We start from the raw sequence: 22,502 nt of genomic DNA, 5'->3' as shown, positions 1-22,502 counted from the left end.
TCTACATTTAAGATGGAAATGCATTTTTTAAAAATTTAAATCAAATAATACTATATTTTTTGGTGACTTAGGTTTTGCAAAATTTACACTAAGAGGTAGTGAGGAGGGTGGCTATTGTTTCTTTCAATAATGTATCTGAGAGGTGGTAACTCACCTAAGGATACGTAGCTAATGAGTGGTGGGATTTGAATTTAAATTCTCTGAGACTAAGTTAAATTTCCACTATACTCTTGTGTAACTTTTTAAAACTGAGAATCAGCTGTTTTTCAAGTTAAGAAAATATTTACTTATGGAGACTAATTCAGATTTGTCAGTATATCAAAATTTGAACTTAGCCTACTATCTAATGGCAACTTAGTGGCAGAGATACGATGTAAAATCATTCAGGCATGACACATAGATGGAGTACGTTTGTATTTGAGGCTGTCTTACTATGAAAACCCTGAAATTTTTTTTCTAAGGTAAAATTGGGTGGAACAGGAAGAGTCTCATTTTAAAAAAATGTAGGTAGTTACAGAGATCAGAATGATTAGTTGATCACTTACCAAGTATATATTAAGTATCTACTGTATATAATATGCTAGTGAGAATAAATATAGCAAGATGTATTTTTTCCCAGGCTCTAATTGTTTGACATCTGCATGCTTTTATTGTGGCGCTTATAATTCAATTCAAGTATTATGCGCTTCTTTGATGGAACAGTTTCCTATTCAGTAAGGAACACCAGATTAATAATTGGATTGGTTTGTTTCATCTTTAGTGTTCTGAGCTGTAGAGTATTTATTTACCAAGGTTTATCAGTTTTCAGTTTCTTTTGTTTTTCCATGTTCATTATAGAATTCATTTTACCTACGAATGAAGTATGTAGATTATAGGGAGAAAATTTGTAAAATTAAACTGACACTGAAGAGTGGTATAAGAAAAGCCTTATGTGATTTGTAAGCTGTTATTCTTTTGAGTTTATACATATATCTGTAGTCATCAGTGAGGGATGGTTGGGTGACTGCCCTCCAGAGGACATTTGGCAACATCTGGAGACATTTTTGGTTGCCACAACTTGGGGAGAGAGGGCTGCTACTGGCATGTATTGAGTAGATGCTATTACTTTTAATGGCAAAGCTGCAATTACCTTTGCACCAACCTAGTATTAAACTTCCTGCAGTGCACAGGAAAGCCCCCACAACAGAGTTATCTGACCCCAAACCTCAATAGTGTTAAGGTCCAAACCTTGCTATGTTAAACTGTAGCTTTAAACATCCTTTAAATTGTCAAATTCATGTCCCTGACATAAGGTTTATGTCAGATTTTCAAGCATAACAAAGATTTAAACTTTACCTTTTGTAAATTAATAATATGTTAGCTTACTCCAGTGTTCTATTAAAACATTCTGTTTTTAAAATCAGACACACACAGCAATTTTATGTCACTTCTCTTCAAGGCTGTGAAGCTCTCCCCACTTTTGTGAGTGCCCTCTACTGGTCAAATTCTTTGCTTTATAACAAGTAACAATGAAATCCTAAGTTTGGGTAGTTTCCCTATTTAAACTATGGGTGTCATCAATTTATAAATATATCTGTTTTATTTAAAAGTCTTATTTTATATGATTGATTTTAAAAAACTTAAAGTATCAGTTGTACTTTCTGCTAATATTAATATAAACATTACCATGTGTATTAGTTAGGTACTATATTTAGGTCAAATTAAGAATAAGTATTTATTTAGACCTGAATATAAAACTTTACTGGTCATGGTTTTTTATACCTTGGGTTTTTATAAATCCAAAGCTTTATAAACATACAAATGGAAGTGGGTAATGGAAATAAGTGAAAGGAAAAAATGATTTTATGGTTTGGAATCTCCTAAGATTCTGGTTTTAACAATACAGCTAATTCCTTAATCCCAGAAATGTTCTTCACTGCCACTTTGTACCATGCAGTCTTCTTATGGATTAGGCATACACTGAGGCCTAAGACAGACCAGATTCCTGCCTTCATGGAGCTTATTAGTTTTAGGTATCTCTAGATTTCTTATAATACCTATTACAATGCCTCACATTAGTTCATTTGTGTGGGTTCAACATAGTAGGCAGTACATGGCAAATTCAAGTTTTACTTTTGGGAACTTCATGAATTTTTTTCCTCAGATATCTTCTATCCTCAGATATCTTGGTTGAATTCATAGATGGGGTACCCGTGGATATGGATGGCCAACTTTATTTTGAAGAGCAATGTTTCTAGGCAATCATGCTAATTATGTATGACTTAATTTAGAGGTTTTATACTTAAGAATATTACATTTCTTGCGTCTGTTAACCATTATTATTTCATAATGTGTACGTTATGGAAGAGTTAAATTATTGGGATCTTACCATATAAATTAGTAGAAATAAGCTAGGTGTGGTGGCTCATGCCTGTAATCTTAGCACTTTGGGAGGCTGAGGCGGGCAGATCACGAGGTCAGGAGTTCGAGACTACCCTGGCCAACGTGGTGAAACCCTGTCTCTACTAAAAATACAAAAAGTAGTTGGGTGTGGTGGCGCATGCCTCTAATCCCAGCTACCCAGGAGACTGAAACAGGAGAATGGTTGGAACCCGGGAGGTGGAGGCTGCAGTGAGCCGAGATCACGCCACTGCACTCCAGCCTGGGCAACAGAGCGAGACCCCATCTCCAAAAAAAAAAAAAAAAAAGCAGAAATAGTGAAAATAAAATATTTGAAAGAATTAAGGAGGGACACAGTAACTACCTTAGATACTTTTTTTCAGTGTTTTATTTTGAAAAAATTTCAAACCTATAGAAAAGTAGTAAAAAAATAGTACAGCGAATAGCTGTTACTCTTAAACTAGATTCACTAACATTTTGCCATAGTTGCTTTCTCTATGCTTTCACAGATCTATTCATCTGTGTATATAGGTATACACTTATGTGAATGTATATTCTTTATTTTTGCTGAACTATTTAAGATTAAATTGCACGTGTTGTGACCCTTCACCACTAAACTTGGTATAACTTCTAAGACAGGGGTCTGCAAACTATGGGCTGCTTGCTGGCCAAATCCTACCTGCTGTCTTTTTTTTTTTTTTTTTTTTTTTTGAGACAGAGCCTCACTGTGTCGCCCAGGCTGGAGTGTAGTGGCGCAGTCTCGGCTCACTGCAACCTCTGACTCCTGGGTTCAAGCAATTCCCCTGCCTCAGCCTCCCAAGTAGCTGGGACTATAGGTGCCCACCACCATGCCTGGCCAATTTTTGTATTTTTAGTAGAGATGGGGTTTCACTGTGTTGGCCAGGCTGGTCTCGAACTCCTGACCTCATGATCCTCCCGCCTTGGCCTCCCAGAGTGCCAGATTACAGGCATGAGCAACCACTCCTGCCTTCCTGCTGTCTTTTTTTATATGATTTTGTTGGAGCACAGCCATGCATGTGTGTTTACATACTGTATGGCTGCTTTCACACTGCAGTGGCACAGTTGAGTAGTTGCAGCCAAAATGACCAAAAGCCTGAAATATTTACTATCTTTAGATCTTTATAGACTTTTTACCTTTAGAGAAAAAGTTGGCTGACCTTATTCCAACAACAGGAATATTTCCTTGTATAACTACAGTATTTTCTTGTATAGCTATAACATAACGATGAAGTTTAGGAAATTCAACATTGTTATACAATACTTTGTCTCATATATGGTCTGTATTAAAATTTTGTGAGTTGTTCTAAGAATGTCCTTTTAGCAGTTACTTATTTTTTTTCTGATTCAGGATCAAAAATTAGTTGTCTTGTCTCCGTCTGTTTTAATCTAGAACCATTTCTCAGCTTTTGTCTTTTATGACAATGATACTTTACAAAGAACTCAGGTCAATTGTTTTGTAGAATGTCCTCTAGTTTAAGTTTGTCTGATGGTTTCCTCATGATCAGATTTAGGTTAAACAATTTGGGCAGGAATGCTCCATAGTGATGTCGTGTCCTCCGCCTTGTATCACAACAGGAGGCACGTCATGGTGGTTTGTCCCATTATTGGTAACATTGATTTTTTGGTTAAGGTGATATCTATCAGATTTCTCTCTGCAAAGTTGCCTTTAATTGCTTTATAATTAATAAGTACTCTGTGGGGAGATACTTGGAGACTGTAAATGCCCTGTTGTCCAATATATTTGCATCCAGTAGGATTTAGCATCCACTCATTATTACTACCTTAATGGTTGCAAAATGGTAATCTTCTAACTCTGTCATCACTTCTCGATTAATTAATTGGCATCTGCCATTAAAAAGGGCTCTCTCTTTTCTCTTCTCTTCCCTTATTTATTTGTTTGGTTTGTTTTATTTGTATCAGTATGGATTCATGAACTCTTTAATTTAATGTGTTGAAGTCTGTTATTGTAATTACTGATTTTGTTGCTCAAATTTGTTTTGATATGGCCAATGGAATCCCTTTTAAGCTGGCTTCTGTATGCTTTTAACATGTCCCCTTCAGTTTTTTAGTTTCTTCATGCTTTCTGGCACTGTGTATTCCAGGTTCACCTTGTTCTTTTCCTGTCCCCACCCTGGATTCAGCCATTTGTCTAAGGATCCCTAGTTCCTTTTAGTGGGGAATGGTGTTTAGAAATCAAGATCTGGGTCTTAGGTGCATTTATATAATGTGTTTATATAGTGACAATGGGGTGTCACTGCTTCTAGACCCTTTTCAAGGCACAGAGCTCAGAAATGCATGTTTTTAAGAAATCAAGAGTTAACTGTTCTTCACCTTCTTTCTCCCACAGTGAGAACCATGGATCTACCCTGTTTCTCCTTGTGTAAATTTTACTGCTAAATTATACACTTGTGAAATAAAAATGATAATGTCGTTCTTAAATTATGGATCTTGTAGTATTATCTAAGTAACATAGATTGAGTGACTTAACTTTAGGTTTCCTTATTTGTGGAATTTGGATTAAGTATTTTTCTCCCTTGAGAAAAGTGAGAATCTTTTCTCGTTATCAGAGTATTCTTAAACCATTAAGGCAAACATTTGGGCAAAAATTAAGCTATCTGGCCGCATAAAAATTAAGTTATCTTTAACAAAGATAGAAGACAAATGAAAACCTAGAAAAACCATTTGGTTCATGTAACAGGAAGCTGTCTTATATATGAATTAGAAAAAAACACACAAATAGAAAAAAGGGATGGGGGTACTAAAGATATAAATAGCTTATCTACCAAAAAAAGAAATAAAATAAATAACATAAACATATAAAAAGACACTTCATGAATATGATACAAATTCAAACAATAAATAACATTTCTGTATTTTCATATTGGCTAAGGTTAAAATGATAACTGCTAGGAAGGGTAAGGAGAAATGTGCGCCTTGCACTGTACTGGGAGTATAGACCCTCAGACTGAATCAGTCTAGAGATATGTTTCAAAATGTAAACTACATGTCCTTTGACCAGATAATTCAGCTTCTTGGAATTTATCCAAGGATTTAATTGCGTAAATGTTTAAAATGTATATAAGAATGTTTATTGCAGTGTTGTTCATGATTTTAAAAAAATGGAAATAATCTTCATGTCTACCAATAGAGAATGGGTGAATAAATTATGGTATCTTTGTACATATAAGTAACATAGTTGTTGGAAAGATTAGGTAGATTTAAATACACTGACGTTCAAGAATGTCCATTATGTAAGTGAAGCTGGGTCACAGCACCTTGTGTTGAGAATGATTTCATCTAAAAACAAAATTACTCCCTCATTTTTTGTAGTGTTTTAGTTTTTTAACATAAGCTTATACTGTTGGAGCTGGGGGAAAAGTAAATACTCATTTTGGAGAGAGAAAAGTTTCAGATACCATTAGATTATTTCATGCTTCTTTTTCAAGCCTCAATAAATTAGATAATTCACACGTAGTCTTGGATTAAGGAAATTGCTATTAAGGCTAAATAAATAATATCTGAGAGGTATATAATATAAAATATGAACATTATATTGGCAGCTGTAATTATTAAGATTGGATCCATGGTCATTCCAGCCTCTCATTCTTACCTAGACTTCAAGTGATCACTTGTGGGGGAATGCCACGTGATTTCAACAGGTTACATATGTATGCTCATTATATGCTTATTTTCAAAGTTTGTCATATAAATTTTCCTTGAGATCATTCAGATTTTTGAACTAGTTTTTTCTCTTGGGAGTAGTACACATTTAATTCTCTCTAGTGCTAAACTAATGTTCACCATTCTTATAATTTTAAGTATCCAGCATTTGGTAAAGAAGTCTTTGTTTTCTTTATCCTTATTTTTAGTGAATGTCTTAGTTTTTAATTGAAAATTCTGCCATGAAAATGAGCTCTTTAACATCTTCACTCCCTAATCAAAACAGAAATCCTTCATAACCTTCAGTTTTAGCTCTCCTTCCCTTTGATTTGTCCAGCTCCATAATATTTATTTTGAAATATGGTGACCAGTTTTGCAAAATTATTATTATTATTATTATTATTTTGAGATGGAGTCTCGCACTGTCACCCAGGCTGGAGTGCAGTGGCCGGATCACAGCTCACTGCAACCTCCGCCTCCCGGGTTTACGCCATTCTCCTGCCTCAGCCTCCCGAATAGCTGGGACTACAGGTGCCCACCACCTCGCCCGGCTAGTTTTTTTGTATTTTTTAGTAGAGACGGGGTTTCACCATGTTAGCCAGGATGATCTCAATCTCCTGACCTCATGATCCACCCATCTCGGCCTCCCAAAGTACTGGGATTACAGGCTTGAGCCACCGCGCCCGGCCTGCAAAATTATTTTAACTATAGATGCCCAATGATTTTGTAAGGACAAGATACTGTTTCTAAGCAGTTCCCAGTAGCCAGTGGCATGCCCCTACTTTTTGTGTCTGCGTGTAGTATATAAAATAATGCAGTTAACTTTTTATAGCACTTTCCATTTTATAAAGAGATTTTCATGGTGTTTAATACTAATCTATGTATAAAATCCTTTATGCAATTTTTTACCTACTTTCACAGCTGAAGGAGCAATAGCTTAGAGAAGATGTGAGATAAAGTAGTTTGCCCAAGCCCATAGCACAAATAAGTGAAGTTCTTTGGCTGTCCATAGATTGAAGACTCCCAAGTCTGTCTCTAGCCTGGACTTCTGTCCTGAGCACCAGACACGTATGTATATCAAGCTGCCTGCAGGTCATACCCACCAGGACAACCCATGAGTATAGGGAATTCAACATGCCCAGTATCACTCATCTTTTCAACTTCGCTCTCTCCTTTGTACTCATCCCCTGTCAGTAAACTCTGTTATTTTTAAAAAATTGAAATGTATTCACATAGCATACAATTCACCCTTTTCAAGTGTATGTGGTTTTTAGTATATTCACATGGGTTGTGCAGTCATTACTACTAATTCCAGAATGTTACAATCACCCCAAAAGAAGTCCCACATCCATTAGCAGTCACTACCCAATCCCTTCTCCCACCAGCCTCTAAAAACCACTAATTTTTCTGTCTCTGTGAGTTTGCCTACTCTGATTATTTCATATAAAGAGAATCATACAGTACATGGCCTTTTGTGTCTGGCTTCCTCCACATAGGATGATGTTTTCAGGTTTCATCTATGTTTTTGCTTTTTGATCATTCCTTTCTCTGGTTGAATAATACTCTGTTATATGGATATGCCTTATTTTGTTTATCTGTTCATTTGATGGGCATTTGAGTGATTTCCTCTTTTTGGCTATTTTGAATAATGCCACTATAAACATTTATGTACACGTCTTTGTGTGACCGTATATTTTCCGTTCTCTCGGGTATATATCTAAGGTGGAATTGGTGGGTTATATGGTAGCTCTGTCTTTGACTTTCTGAGGAACTGCCAAGTTGTTTTCCACAGTGATTGTACTACTTACATTCCTACCAACAATTTTACCTGAGTATTTCTCCAATCTATTTAATCTCCTCGATCCATACTGCTGTTGCTGCCTTAGTTCAAGTTTTGTCATTTCTTGTAATAATTCCTAGATCATCTCCCAGTCTCTGCTCTCCTCCTTCTCTCCCCCCTTCTTCTCTCTATTTCCTCCCATTTTTAACATTTATAGAAGTCAAAAGTCTAGTCCAGAAAGCAGAAACCACACTAGATATTTCAGCATGGAGAACTAATTACGTGTTGGAAGACTGAAAGGCAAAAAAACACTGAAGTAACACAGTAACATCAAGAATGGCCACTACTCCTAAGATTCAGGGAGTGCTGGGAAGATTTGGGGGTTATCAGAACTGGAATCTCAGAGGAGGGGCCCGTTGTCGCTGAGGCTTAATCCCTGCAGAGGTGGTGCCTTTGGCTGCTACTGGTGCATCTGAGTGGGTACGATGAGGCAGTGTCTGGGAAGGGCCAAAAAATTTTGTCCCTTTCTATAATTTGTCATAAAAATGCTAATAGTGAATCTGATCTCCCTTCCTATTTTAAAAACCTTTTAGTGATTTTGTATGGGATAAAGTGTAAAACTCCTTAATATGATACACGTGATCCTCCATAAACTGGCCTCTGCTTGATTGTCCAGTTTCACTTCTTGGTGCTTATTCTAAGGCCTCTAAGCCAGGGATCCCCAAACCGCAGGCTGCGGACTGGTACCCACCTGTGGCCTGTGAGGAACTGGGCTGCACAGCCGGAAGGAGGGGTGAGCATTACTTGCCTTGGCTCCTGTCAGATTGGTGGCATTAGAGTCTCATAGGAGCGTGAACCCTGTTGTGAACTGCCCGTGCAAGGAACTAGGTTGCATACTTGTTAGAGAATCTAATGCCTGATAGTCTGAGGCGAGACAGTTTCATCCCGAAAACACCCCGACTTTGTCCATGGAAAAATTGTCTTCCACGAAACCAGTCCCTGGTGCCAGAAAAGTTGGGGACTGCTGTTCTAAGCTAAAGTTATATGGAGCTCCTTGGTTCTGTGTCCTCAACATGTTGTTCTATGTATTTTACATTCTCTTTGCTCCTTTCTGCTTGGAATGTCCCTCCCCTCCCGTCTTAATTCATACAAGTTGATCTCTCCTGTGTGCCACCATTGTACTTTGTCTTGCATATGGTGTTACATTCATTTAATTTTAATTATTTATTTATGTTCATGTCTCTTCCACTCACCTTAGTTGCTTGAGGTCAGAAACTATATAATGTGTGACACAGAATGTGACACCTAGATTTTCAATAAGTGTTTCTATGATACAAGGGAGACTGATGTGGGTAGGTGGGAATGAACTCATCAACCTCTGTTTACATACCCTAAATTCCCTGTTTCTTCCCTGCTATAATTCTGACAGTCTACAACAGTCTTTGATGGCTTATAAACTAAAAGTGTGGAACACATCATTCTATAATGGATTTAAATAACCTTTCAGAAGAGTAACTTAAAGTACTTGAGCATTAGTTGAGTAAAAGTTTCTCATCTTTTGCTACAGTTGTTATTAAGCAGTATGTGAAAAGTTCTTAGAATACTTAATACATCAAGAAAACTTACAGTTTCAAAAGGAAATCACCAAGTAATACATTATTGACATTTTCAGCAGTTCTAGTCATGCTGAGAAGAGCATCTCATGGAATTGGCAGCACGAAGGTGGAGATCAAATGGGATGATGTTTGTAATATGCTTATGACAGTATCTGGCATATAAGTAAGGGCTCAGTAAATGTTGACTCCTGTAATTGCTATTAATAGTAATATGATTACCTTTAGTAAAAGTTACTAGTTTCTTTAGATTTTTCGTTTACTACAATATAGTAAACAAAATCTATACTTGGAATGTATATATTGTTTTGTTTTGATACATGGAATATGTCTTTCGGTGTCAGGGTCACTGCCTGAGTTAGAAAACCCATACTCGAGTATGTTAAAAGGTGAACACACTGAATAATTTTGTTACTAATTATAATAGAAAAATGACAAACTTGATGTTCTGGTTAATGAGGTTATCTTATCTTGAATGAGTTAGCTTTTAAATTCCTCAAAATAAAGGCATTTAGTAAACCAGGAAACACTTCATTAATATGCAAATCAGTGTAAAAGAAGATTAAAATTCCACATGGGCAAAGGACACACGTTGGCAATAAATATGAAGATAAGAAAAAGAAACCTATATAACATTATTACTCCTCAAATAAATTGGTATGAAAGCAATAAAGATTTGTAGCTTTTCAAACCAACAGAAATTTAAAGTAAAAATACAAAATCCTTAAGTAATGATAAAATGGGTGCACTCTTAGTGCTTTATAGAAAAGTGGTATAATGAACTTCATGTGTGTACCAGCCAGCTCTGTCATATCTTAACATTTAGCTGTATTTGGTTTAGCTCTTTTTTTTTTCCAAGATAGAAAAGTTAATACTGTTGAAGACTCCTACATTCTTTTCCCTAGTCTTACTCTCTTCCCTCCCATAAGTGTATTAAAATCTCTGTGTGTATTGTTTTGATTGTATTTTTTTTTTTTTTTTTTTGAGACGGAGTCTTGCTCTGTCGCCCAGGCTGGAGTGCAGTGGCGCGATCTCGGCTCACTGCAAGCTCTACCTCCCGGGTTCACGCCATTCTCCCACCTCAGCCTCCGAGTAGCTGGGACTACAGGCGCCCGCCACCACGCCCGGCTAGTTTTTTGTATTTTTAGTAGAGACGGGGTTTCACCATGTTAGCCAGGATGGTCTCGATCTCCTGACCTCGTGATCCACCCGCCTCGGCCTCCCAAAGTGCTGGGATTACAGGCTTGAGCCACCGCGCCCAGCCTTGATTGTATTTTTACATAAAACTTTACATGTTATATACAATTGAAGTTAAGATTTATTAAATTATTCTTAATATATGTTGTAATTTAAAAATTAACAGCTTCATTGTCTTGGTAAAATTTATAGTATCTAAAACCTATGCTTGTTTTCCTAAGATAAGAGAACATTGCGACATAGATTTTAAAACAAATTGTTGAAAGATTAAAAAATCCACCTTTGCAAACTATTACATTGAAAGTGGGGCATTTGTTGTGAGCGTTCATTTCAAATATGTAGTATCTTCAGACTATTTGAGAAGGATTTGTATTACATAATTGAAAAATCTGTTAAATTGTGTTTATGTTAACTGTTTAATTGTAATAAAAATTTCCATTTATTTTTTAGTATCTACATATATTTACATTGAATGGATTCATTCACTTATTTAAGAGGCAGTACTGATTGCCTATAGTGTTCAAGACTGTTAGGTAGAGGGTGTGTAGTGGTGAGTAAAACAGGCGTGAGTCCTACCATCATGGAGTTTAAAGCCTAGTAGGGGATATAGACTTACACAATTTCACGAGTAAATACATAATTACAAATTATAATACATGCTATGAAGGAAACATAGGAGGTACCAGGGAAGGAGGAATGCTTTGCATTTTTATTTTTAAGACTGAAGAGTGCTATTGGAGGACTTTGAGCAAGTGAATGACATGATCTAACCATTCATTCATTCATTCATTTATTCCTGGCTCAAGCGATCCTCCCACCTGAGACCTCCCAAGTAGCTGGGACTACAGGCATGCACCACCACACCTGACTAATTGTTTTTTGTATTTTTTGTGTTTTTGATGGGATTTTACCATGTTGGCCAGGCTGGTCTTGAACTCCTGACCTCGGGTGATCCACCCACCTCGGCCTCCCAGAGTGTTGGGATTATAGGCGTGAGCCATGGTGCCTGGCCCTAACCTACATTTATAAATTATCGTGGTGCCTGGCCCTAACCTACATTTATAAACTATCGTGGTGCCTGGCCCTAACCTACATTTATAAACTATCATGGTGCCTGGCCCTAACCTACATTTATAAACTATCGTGGTGCCTGGCCCTAACCTACATTTATAAACTATCACTTGCTGCTGTGTGGAGAATATATTGTAAGATTAATAGCAGGGATACCTGCTAGGAAGCAATTGCTGCAGATTGCCTGAGACAAAATAGTTATGGACTAGGGGGATGGTGGTGGTAGGTGGTTGGATGTAGGATATATTTTGAAGATAGGTAAATGGTGCAAGATTGTGGGTCAGTTTTAAATGCTTAGGTAAATTTTCTTTGTAAGACGTTTTAGGATGCCATGTTAAGAATCGCTTTATAACTGTCATTTAATAAAAAAACACATATTTTCTTAGCATAATTTCCCATAGCGGCATTACTGTGTCAAAGGCTATGAACATTTGAATGACTTTCTTTAGATAAATACTGTAATTGCTTTCTAAGAATATTGTGCTTATTTATTATATCACCAGAAATGTTTGACTTCTGTCTACAATTCAGTCTTGGCAGTATAGTACATTTCATTTAGAAATTTCTTTTATTACTTACGTAGATGGAAAAAATAATATTTTAGCTGGGAGTGAGGGGACTATGGGGAATAACTTTCCTTCATTTAATATTTTATTGTGAGTTAGTTTAAGTTACTTTATTTTATCCTAGTTTCGTAAGGCTACAAATTAGTAACTTTGGTAACTTATGTACCTAATTTAAAAGTTTACTTTTTTGAAAGGCTGGAAACACTAATTAAAAACGTAATACCTTCATGCTTGTCTTTGCTCCATTATTAAATAGTTTCATTATAGAATCTCCGTGTTTTAAAATCATTTTGGTTTTCATAACCAGTACTTCCTCAGAGTGGCAAATTTAAAAAAATATATAAAGAGAATGAATAATATGTGTTGAGAATACTTCAAATATGTGAAGAGTTATTAACTTACAGGAGGACTTGGCAAACTGTTCTATAAAGGGCCGTATGAGTCTTTGTCACATAGTCTTGGGTTTTTGTTTTTGTTGTTTTAAACAGCTATTTATTCCTAGCTAGTGGGCAATACAAAAACAGTGGGCAAGGTTTGACCTGTGGGCAGTAGCTTGCTGAACCCTTATTTACACTCTGATTTTTTTGAAAGAGTCTACATTGATGCATAGCTTTTTTGTCCCTCCAAGTACAGTTGACCCTTGAACAACATGCGTTTGAATGACATGGGTCCACTTACACAGTTTTTTTCCCAACCAAATGCAGATATGGAGGGCTGACTTTTCATATACCTAGATGTTCCTGGGCCAACTGTAGGACTGGAGGCTGGGGGGTCTTGGAACCAATGCCCTGTGTATACCAGGGGATGACTATTTCTTACGGCCTGACCTGAAGTTGGAACAGAATCTTTATTAATATATAATTTTTGTTGCATTCGTTTTCTCTTTATATTATCAGTTCTTTTTAGATCATATTTCATTTAACACTTTTTCTTCTTTAGTTTTTACCAAGTTGCGCTGAAAATAGCTCAGTGACTAATTGTACTTCTAAGAATAAGTACCCTAGTTAAAATTAACTCTAAAATACTGAGTTTTTAACCTAAACCTTTTATTTCTAATCAACAGTATTGTTTGTGAGTAGGTTGTAGATTACTTTGAAACTGAATGTGTCTCAGAACATTGCTATCGATATTTTTAAGGTCTGGTAGGGAAAAGATAATAGGAATGAGATATATCAGTGAATAGGGGACTGCTTTCCCAGTTTCTCGGTCCCACTGGTTTAATCACCATGGAAGCATCTTACGAAATATGTGCATAAACTGCTAATATCCCACATTACAGGTTGACTATTCTTTATCTGAAATTCTTAGGACCCAGAAGTATTTTTGGATTTTGGTTTTTCAGAGTAGGGATATTCAGCCTACCTTGGTAAGTAAAGAATGTGAGGTGACAGGCTGGGCGCAATGGTTCATGCCTGTAATCCCACCACTTTGGGAGGCCGAGGCAGATCACCTGAGGTCAGGAGTTCAAGACCAGCCTGGCCAATATGGTGAAACCTCATCTGTACTAAAAATACAAAAATTAGCTGGGCACAGTGGCATGTGCCTGTCGTCCCAGCTACTCGGGAGGCTGAGGCAGGAGAATTGCTTGAACCCGGGAGGCGGAGGTTGCAGTGAGCCGAGATCATGTCACTGTATTCCAGCCTAGACAACAGAGCAAGACTCCATCTCAAAACAAAACAAAAGAAAGAATGTAAGGTGGCAGCAATAGGTAGGAAAAGTCTTTGGTCAGCTTAACATGCTCTGTAGCCATGCCTGGGTAATGGGTTGACTCTAAGACCCTGTACTTTGCTCCCACCTCCTGCTTTTTCATTACTCTTTAGAATGAACAAACAACAACAGAAAAAGGATACATTAATACTATAGCCCACATGTGGAACATGCTAGGCTGGAGTGCAGGTTTTTGATTTATGATCTGTAGGAGTTCTTTCAAGTATTTAATTAAGAGAATAGGCTAAAATAAGTAAATGTCAACTGAATGCTCAAATCTCTACTAGAGAGCCTCTTATTTAGAAAATAAAATAGCCGTCCTTTTTTTCTGACTGGTGAGATAATTAAATTTTATTGTAGACAGTTTGGAAAATATCATATGCTTTAAAAGATAAGCACAATATTATAGTCTAATATGGTAGGTTTTCACACTTTAAAAAATTGAAAACCAAAGAAAAACATATTTAACATAGCATCTAGTACAAAGAAAAGAGATAAGCAAGAGATAAATGTCTTTTTTTTTTGATGGAGTTTCGCTCTTGTTGCCCAGGCTGGAGTGCAATGGCACAATCTCAGCTCACTGCAACCTCCACCTCCCGGGTTCAAGTGATTCTCCTGCCTCAGCCTCCCGAGTAGTTGGGATTACAGGCATGCACCACCAGGCCCGGCTAATTTTGTATATTTAGTAGAGATGGGGTTTCTCCATGTTGGTCAGGCTGGTCTCGAACTCCTGACCTCAGGTGATCTGCCCACCTTGGCCTCCAAAAGTGCTGGGATTACAGGTGTGAGCCATTACACCCGGCCGAGATAAATGTCTTTTAAATTATCTCCATCAAAGACATAACCTTTATAACATTTTGATGTATATATTAACCAATTTTTAAATACATAATACATTTATATAAATACGTATTATTGTGATCATGCTGCACTTACATCTTTATGTTCTCCTTATACTGTAAACATTTTGAAATATTTTACTAACAACATTTGTAATGACCATTCTTTCTTTCTCTTTTTCTCCCTCTGATAGAATGGTCTACAGAGTAATTCATGAACTAAAGATACTTTAGAGGCTGGGCACAGTGGCTCATGCCAGTAATCCCAGCACTTTGGGAGGCCAAGGCGTGTGGATCATGAGGTCAGGAGTTAGAGACCAGCCTGACCAACATGGTGAAACCCCATTTCTACTAAAAAAAAAAAATACAAAAATTAGCTGGACGTGGTGGCATGCGCCTAGAATCCCAGCTACTCAAGAGGCTGAGGCAGGAGAATTGCTTGAACCCAGGAGGCAGAGGTTGTAGTGTGCCGAGATTGCGCCTCTGCACTCCAGCCTAGGCAACAGAGCGAGACTCCATCTCAAAACAACAACAACAACAACAAAAGATACATTAATACTATAGCCCACATGTGGAACATTAAGAAAATAATTGTTTTTATGTTTATGCTTTATACCTGTTGTTAGCCCTACCTCTTATTTCATGGCTTCACATTGTAACATCCCTTTACCGTATTTTTTGAGGACTGTTTTGGCAGAATGTGTGAAATCTTAGGCAGAAGTATTAGCCAAAAGTCGGAAGAAAATCAGATTTTTATTTCAAGATTCTGTTAATGTTACCCACTCCCTTCTGTTACTCAATCTTATAGTTACAGTTCTCTCTTTCTCTTTTTAGAAAAGAAAAAAAGAGGTCCCTCAGGATTTGCAGATGAAACAGTATTGCTCTTTAGAGATATCCATCTGGCTGTTAGATTCCTTTTTCCAGTTTTCAGAGGTGGATGAGGGCATTAGAATCTTGAGTATTGACCATTTCCTTATGTATGCCTTTGACAATAAATAAAATAGATGCATGACAATTATTTATAAGTTGATTGATTTTTCTTGTCATTTAAATCATCTTCAATAATAGAGTTGGTAGAGCTATCCCATTTTTGAAATTATTTTCTTTTGTCGATAACTTTTTGTTACCAATATGTATACTCGCATTGTTGACTCTCCATATAATACCTTAAAAACATTTTTTCTTGTGGTAAGATATACATAACATAAAATTTACTATGGTAGTTTTTTTTTTGTTTGTTTTGTTTTTTAAGACGGAGTCTTGCTCTGTTGCCAGGATGGAGTGCAGTAGAGTAATCTCTTACTGCAGCCTCCACCTCCCGGGTTCAAGTAATTCCCCTGCCTCAGCCTCCTGAGTAGCTGGGACTACAGGCACATGCCACCACGCCAGGCCTATTTTTTGTATTTTAGTAGAGACGGGGTTTCACCATGTTGGCCAGGATGGTCTTGATCTCCTGACCTCGTGATGCGCCCGGCCCATGGTAGTTATTTTTAAGTGTTCACTTCAGTGACCTTAAGTGTGTTCATAATGTTGTGCAACCATCACCATGTTGTCTAACCATTAGCACCATCTGTTTTGAGAACTTTTTTTATCATCCCAAACCGGCTTTTTGAATTTGCCTGTTTTAGGTTCCTCATATAAGTGGAATTATGTGGTATTTGTCCTTTGTGTACTTATTGACATAATGTTTATTTTCATTTTAATTATGCTTTCAGAAGTGGTGTGGATTTCATTCTGTGTTGGAATAGTTTGTAGCATGTTACATGGACCCATGGTTGAAGCATCCGTTACCCAAGGTTTTTTTTTTCGCTGCCTGAGCAACATAAGACCCTATCTCTCCAAAAAAAAAAAAAGATGAAGGAAAAAAAAAATCCAAAATCAAATGCTCCAGTGAGTATTTCTTTTTAGCATCATGTCAGGCTCTAAAAGTTACAGATTTTGGAGCATTTTGGATTTCAGATTTTTGGATTAACCTGCATTAATGCTCAACCTATATGAAATTTTATTCCTTCCTTTTTATGGCTGAATAATGTTCCACTGTATGTATATACTACATTTTGTTTATCCATTCATCCGTTAACAGACACATAAGTTATTTCTACATTTTGTGTATTATAAATAGTGCTGCTGCGAACATCGGTGTACAGGTATCTGTTTGAGTCCCTGTTTTTGGTTCTGTTGATTATATATTTAGGAATGGAATTACTGATCATATGGTAATTCTGTGTTTGACTTTTTGAGGAACTACCACTGTTTTCCACAATGGCATCACCATTTTACATTCCCACCAGCAATGCACAAAGATTTCAGTGTCTGTATCCTTGCTAACACTTATTTTCCGTTTTTTGAGTGTTTTTGTTTTGTTTTTTAATAATAGCCAATTCTAATAAAAGCAAGACTTTAAACTTTTTAGATGCATCATTAAAAAGGAAAACCATAAAAAAGAATATGAAAAGGTGATTTGAGATGGTGTTACTTTAACATTCTTAAAAGCAATCGTGTGTATAGTGTAGAATTGCTTGGATTGGATAAAGAGTGGCATTATACATTTTAAAAAATAAAAGTTTTGAAAGATTGAAGAATTCGGGCATTACAGTTTTCTTAAATCTGACAAAGCTGCATAAAACTATTAAAATAATCATTATTGTACTATTTTATATTCTGCTTCTTTGAGGGTTTAGTTTTCCTAAAACTACATATTAGGCAAATAAATTACTCACTGGCTATGTCATGTAATAATGAGTTAGCCTAGTTATAAGAAGTTTAACATTTTATTTAAGAACATTGTTATAGCATGTTTACTGTGTAGTCTAGTAATAGAGCAGAAGACATTCGGGTGGGTGGTAGTGGTAGTATTTTTATAGAGGAGTTACCAAATTTCACCTCTATTATCCAAGCTTACCCAGCTAATAGTGGAGGAACTGGGAATTTGAGCCAATTCTGACTCTGTTGTCTGCTCTGCTCCTTCTTTTGTGCTGCATCTTTGAAAGTCACCTAAAATTGTGAGGGAATATAATTTCACCCCAAATTTAGAGTTTATGCACTTGTTATATTGAAAATGATTAACATGTAGAAGGGCTTTTAATGGAATAAGTGGTGTAGTAACTTCAATGTTTTCTACCTAGAAATCAAAATCTACTTGTCAACTTTGTTTTTTGAGACAGTAATATGAAAATTATGTTAATGCTTTAATTCAGGTTTTTGTAAAAATATTTTTTATCTTTACGCATTTAACATATGTTTCTAAAATTATAGTCTGTTATATAGCACTTTGGGTCTAGAATTTTTCAGTAGTTTCTGTTTTACTATTATGATCTACCTGCATATTAACCTATTAGGTTATAGTTTTACTATACTTCTAGGTATTTGATCTTGTGAGAGAGAGACAAGGTTTCTCTTTAAAAAGGTAAAGAAAAAAATAATTAGTAAAGGAAGGAAGGAAGGAAAATTTGGTATAGTGGAAACCAGGAATTACATTGTTTTCTTTCACCCAAATTTTATGACAAAAGTTATGGACAGGTTTTGAAAGATACTTGTGTTACTAATGCCTCTGCTATAACTTTTTTTTCTTTCCCAGAGAACAAATTAAAAGAGTTAAGGACTCTGAAGATGTACCTATGGTCCTAGTAGGAAATAAATGTGATTTGCCTTCTAGAACAGTAGACACAAAACAGGCTCAGGACTTAGCAAGAAGTTACGGAATTCCTTTTATTGAAACATCAGCAAAGACAAGACAGGTAAGTAACACTGAAATAAATACAGATCTATTTTCTGCAAAATCCTAACTGTTATGTCGTTTAATATATCAGTTTTTCTCTCAATTATGCTATACTAGGAAATAAAACAATATGTATTTAGTAAATGTTTTTGTCTCTTGAGAGGGCATTGCTTCTTACAGTGTCCTTGATACTGCTTTTGGCTTTGGTTTCTTTCTACATTGAAAATTTCTCTTCAATTCTGAGCACATGTTAACATTTAGAATTCAAGAGATGTGGGGATTTTTTTCCCCACTGTTGTGTGTTTGTATATATACAAACACACACAAAGAACAAGGCAACACATTTTTGAATTTTCTATTTCAGTAGTACTTTTAAACCATTATGTCGTGTTTCTAGGTTAAATGTTGTTGCATTTGAAGAATTTTATTTTGGCAGAATTTTTTTGAGGATATGTTTATTTTTGGAGAAAGGTCTCATTAAAGAAAGAAAATACCCAGAAAGCAAATAGAAATTCCGTTATTCATTTAATGCATTTTTCTGACAAAAATTGTTGTCAGAGGGAATTTTGTTTCAAAAATCATCTTTGTTTTAAAAATGACTTTTTCTTTACGTAAAATAAAATAATTTCAGTTAGTGTTATTTAACCTGTTTGTATGAAGAGTTTAACATACAGGAAATGAATACATAAAGATAGGAAGGAATTAATTGTTATATATAGTCATATGTCTCTTAATGACAGGGATACTTTCTAAGAAATACATTGTTAGGTGATTTTTGTCATTGTGCAAACATCATAGAGTATACTTACACAAACCTTGGTGGTATAACTTACTATACACCTGGGATATATAGTACAGTCTCTTGCCCCAGGGATACAAATCTGTACGGTGTGTAACTGTGGTAATGACTATAGGCAATTGTTAACACAATGGTAAATTTTGTGTGTATAAATATACACTTGGGCTACCCTAAGTTTATTTTTTTTTTTAATTTCTTGTTCAGTAATAAATTAACCTTACTTTCCTGTAACTTTTTAAATAAACTTTAAAATTTTTCCTAACATTTTGACTTTTGTAATACAGCTTAAAACACACATTATACAGCTATACAAAATTTTTCTTTCTTTGTATCCTTATTCTGTAATAAGTTTTTTTCCATATTTAACATTTTTTATTTTTTTTTACTCATTAAACTTTTTTGTTAAAAACTAAGACATGCATGCACATTAGCCTAGGCCTACACAGGGTCAGGACCATCAATATCATTGTCTTCACTTCCACATCTTGTCCCACTGGAAGGTCTTCAGGGGCAGTAACACACATGGAGCTGTCATCTCCTATAATAACTTTTGGAATACCTCCTGAAGGACCTATCCAAGGCTGTTTATAGTTAACTTTTTTTTTTTTTAAGTAAATAGAAGGAGTACACTAAAATAACAATAAATAGTATGGTAAATACATAAACCAGTAATAGTCACTTATTACCATTATCAAGTATTAAGTATGGTGTATAATTGTAGGTGCTATACCATTATACAACTGGCAGTGTGGTAAGTTTGTTTACACCAGCATCACCACAAACACGTGAGTAATGTGTTGTGCTACAATGTTAGGATGGCTATAACATCACTAGGCAATAGGAACTTTTAAACTCCATTATAATCTTATGGGACCACTATCACATATGCAATCTACTGTTGACCAAAATGTCATGTGGCACATGACTGTACTAAAATTGATCCATCTATATTCCATAAGTTTGTTTAGGGCTTTTTCTGGTTACATTTACCTGTGAGCCTAGAAAACCAGTTTTGTAGAATTTCTGTAATGCTAGGAGTTAAAAAAAATTGATGAACAACTTTTACGTTGTTAAACATAAAAACAAGCATTCTAGAAGTTTATCAGATTTTATAAAGGTGCAAAAATGTAAATGTAAATCATTATCCAGCTAATATATATGTTATATTTCCCTAGTAGGAGAGCATATGTACCTCTTCCTAGTTATACGAATTTGATACATAGTAAAGAAAAAAATTCTACTTCGAGTCATTTTTGGGGGATTAAAAACTAAATTTCGCTAGTTTGACCAGTATACAAATTTCTCTGGCAGTTTTACTAAAACTTCATTTATAGGTTAAAATTGGTATATATCATATCACTTTACTTTAGAGGAATTAAGATTTCACTTAAATCCATTTCCATGTCCTAAAGACTAGGAAGAGGCTTTGTTTTTGTTTTTCTTTTTACTGGTCTTCTATAACCAGTCTCCTTGATTTTTCTTAGGACAGAAGATACTGAGAATACATGATTTGTTACTTTTTCTTCCAATGTTTTCTTATGAAACATTTTCAAATACAAAATTAAGTTTTATTTAAAACATTTGCAAATATACTACCTAGATTCTACCATTGTTGTTTTACTATATTTGCTTTACTTGTAACTTTTAAAAGATGCTTTTCATACTACTGAACATATTAGCCTACATTTCACAAAAAAAAAAGAAAAAATTTAAGAGACTTTGCATAATGTTTTAAGGGGTTGCAGTAAAGAAGTGCTTCTTATATTTTCTTATGCATACAAATCAGCTGGGCTTATTAAAATCCAGATTCTAATTCAGAAGGTTTAGGTTGGGATTCAGTCTGCATTTCTGACAAGCTCCCAGGTGGTATTTTTCTTGGTACTTGGACCATACTTTGAGTAGAAAAGCAGTAGAGGACATAAAAAGAGTCTTGTTAGTCCCACTTTGTTGCTGTCCACTTCTCATTTGATAAGATCCTAAAATAGCTGTGTCTCCTTTTTGGTGATTGTATGATTACTACCTCAGAAGTACTAATTGGTTCTTGCTATTTGACCTTAATACTTAATACAACACAGCATTCATATTTGATCAGAAAACTATCTGGCTTCCTTTTATAAGAGATTTTTAGGTTTTTTACAGTTCTGTGGCCTTGAGTTTTTTGTTTTGATTTGTTTTTTGGAAGGTATATAATATGTAAGTAGATGAACTTAAATTTGCTTTGTAGACATTTATATGTGGATCATCTAATTAAAATATGGAGGGATGTAGTATAAAAGAATACTTGTACTCCTTAACAGAGCACTCAACCTTTCTTTTATATCCTGTTTCACTGATGTTATTAAATAATTTATGCTGCTAAACTATAAATTAGATATTTAATTTCTATTCTTTGATTTCCTTTTATTATTAAATGGACTTGTTGATTTGCCTAGAAATTAATTTGCCTTTCAAAAGTCTATTAATCTTCCTCTATTGAAATTAATTTGATATTTGCATGCTTCTGGAAGACTTTAAAGAGCTATTCCAAGTAACTGTAGAGATTATAAAATGAAATATGGAAATTTTAATAAATGTTACATCTCCAGTTACTGGTGAAATGTCAAGCCCTCCTTTCTGCAGAGTATTTTGTTACTTATCTGTTATTCAGCTTATTTATTTATTCTTTTTTTTTTTTTTTTTTTGAGACAGAGTCTTGCTTTGTTGCCCAGGCTGGAGTTCAGTGGCACGATCTCGGCTCACTACAGGCTCTGCCTCCCGGGTTCACCCCATTCCCCTGCCTCAGCCTCCCAAGTAGCTGGGACTATAGGCGCCCGCCACCACGCCTGGCTAATTTTTTGTATTTTTAGTAGAGATGGGGTTTCCCGTGTTAGCCAGGATGACCTCGATCTCCTGACCTTGTGATCCGCCCGCCTCGGCCTCCCAAAGTGCTAGGATTACAGGCATGAGCCACCGCGCCCAGCCCTTATTTGTTTTTTAAACAAAACTAGTGTGCATATCCTTGTTGTATTTTATGAGCAAGTTGTTTTATGCCCTAATTTTTGGGGTCTTGATCATGAGACTAAAACATGTAAACACTCCCAAAAAATTATATTCAGGTTAAAGGAACAAAACATTCATTTAGAAGTTCTCATCTGTGTAAATTAGAGGCTGGC

At 35.6% G+C, this 22,502-nt stretch overlaps 1 protein-coding gene across 1 annotated transcript in view; it reads left to right on the top strand.

Moving 5' to 3' along the window:
* KRAS (KRAS proto-oncogene, GTPase) overlaps positions 1-22,502 on the top strand; it is a 47,260-nt gene that overhangs the window by 8,263 nt on the left and 16,495 nt on the right. The window contains exons 3-6 of the mRNA XM_050749980.1: positions 838-938; positions 7,073-7,128; positions 8,517-8,633; positions 18,377-18,570. Coding sequence (XP_050605937.1) covers positions 838-938; positions 7,073-7,128; positions 8,517-8,633; positions 18,377-18,570 — 468 coding nt within the window. The remainder of the gene's footprint in view (positions 1-837; positions 939-7,072; positions 7,129-8,516; positions 8,634-18,376; positions 18,571-22,502) is intronic.

This window comes from Macaca thibetana, chromosome 11, assembly GCF_024542745.1.
Source record: "Macaca thibetana thibetana isolate TM-01 chromosome 11, ASM2454274v1, whole genome shotgun sequence".
Taxonomy (NCBI): Eukaryota; Metazoa; Chordata; class Mammalia; order Primates; family Cercopithecidae; genus Macaca; species Macaca thibetana.
Note: the sequence above shows the minus strand (reverse complement) of the source record. Positions and strands in the feature narration are given on the sequence as shown.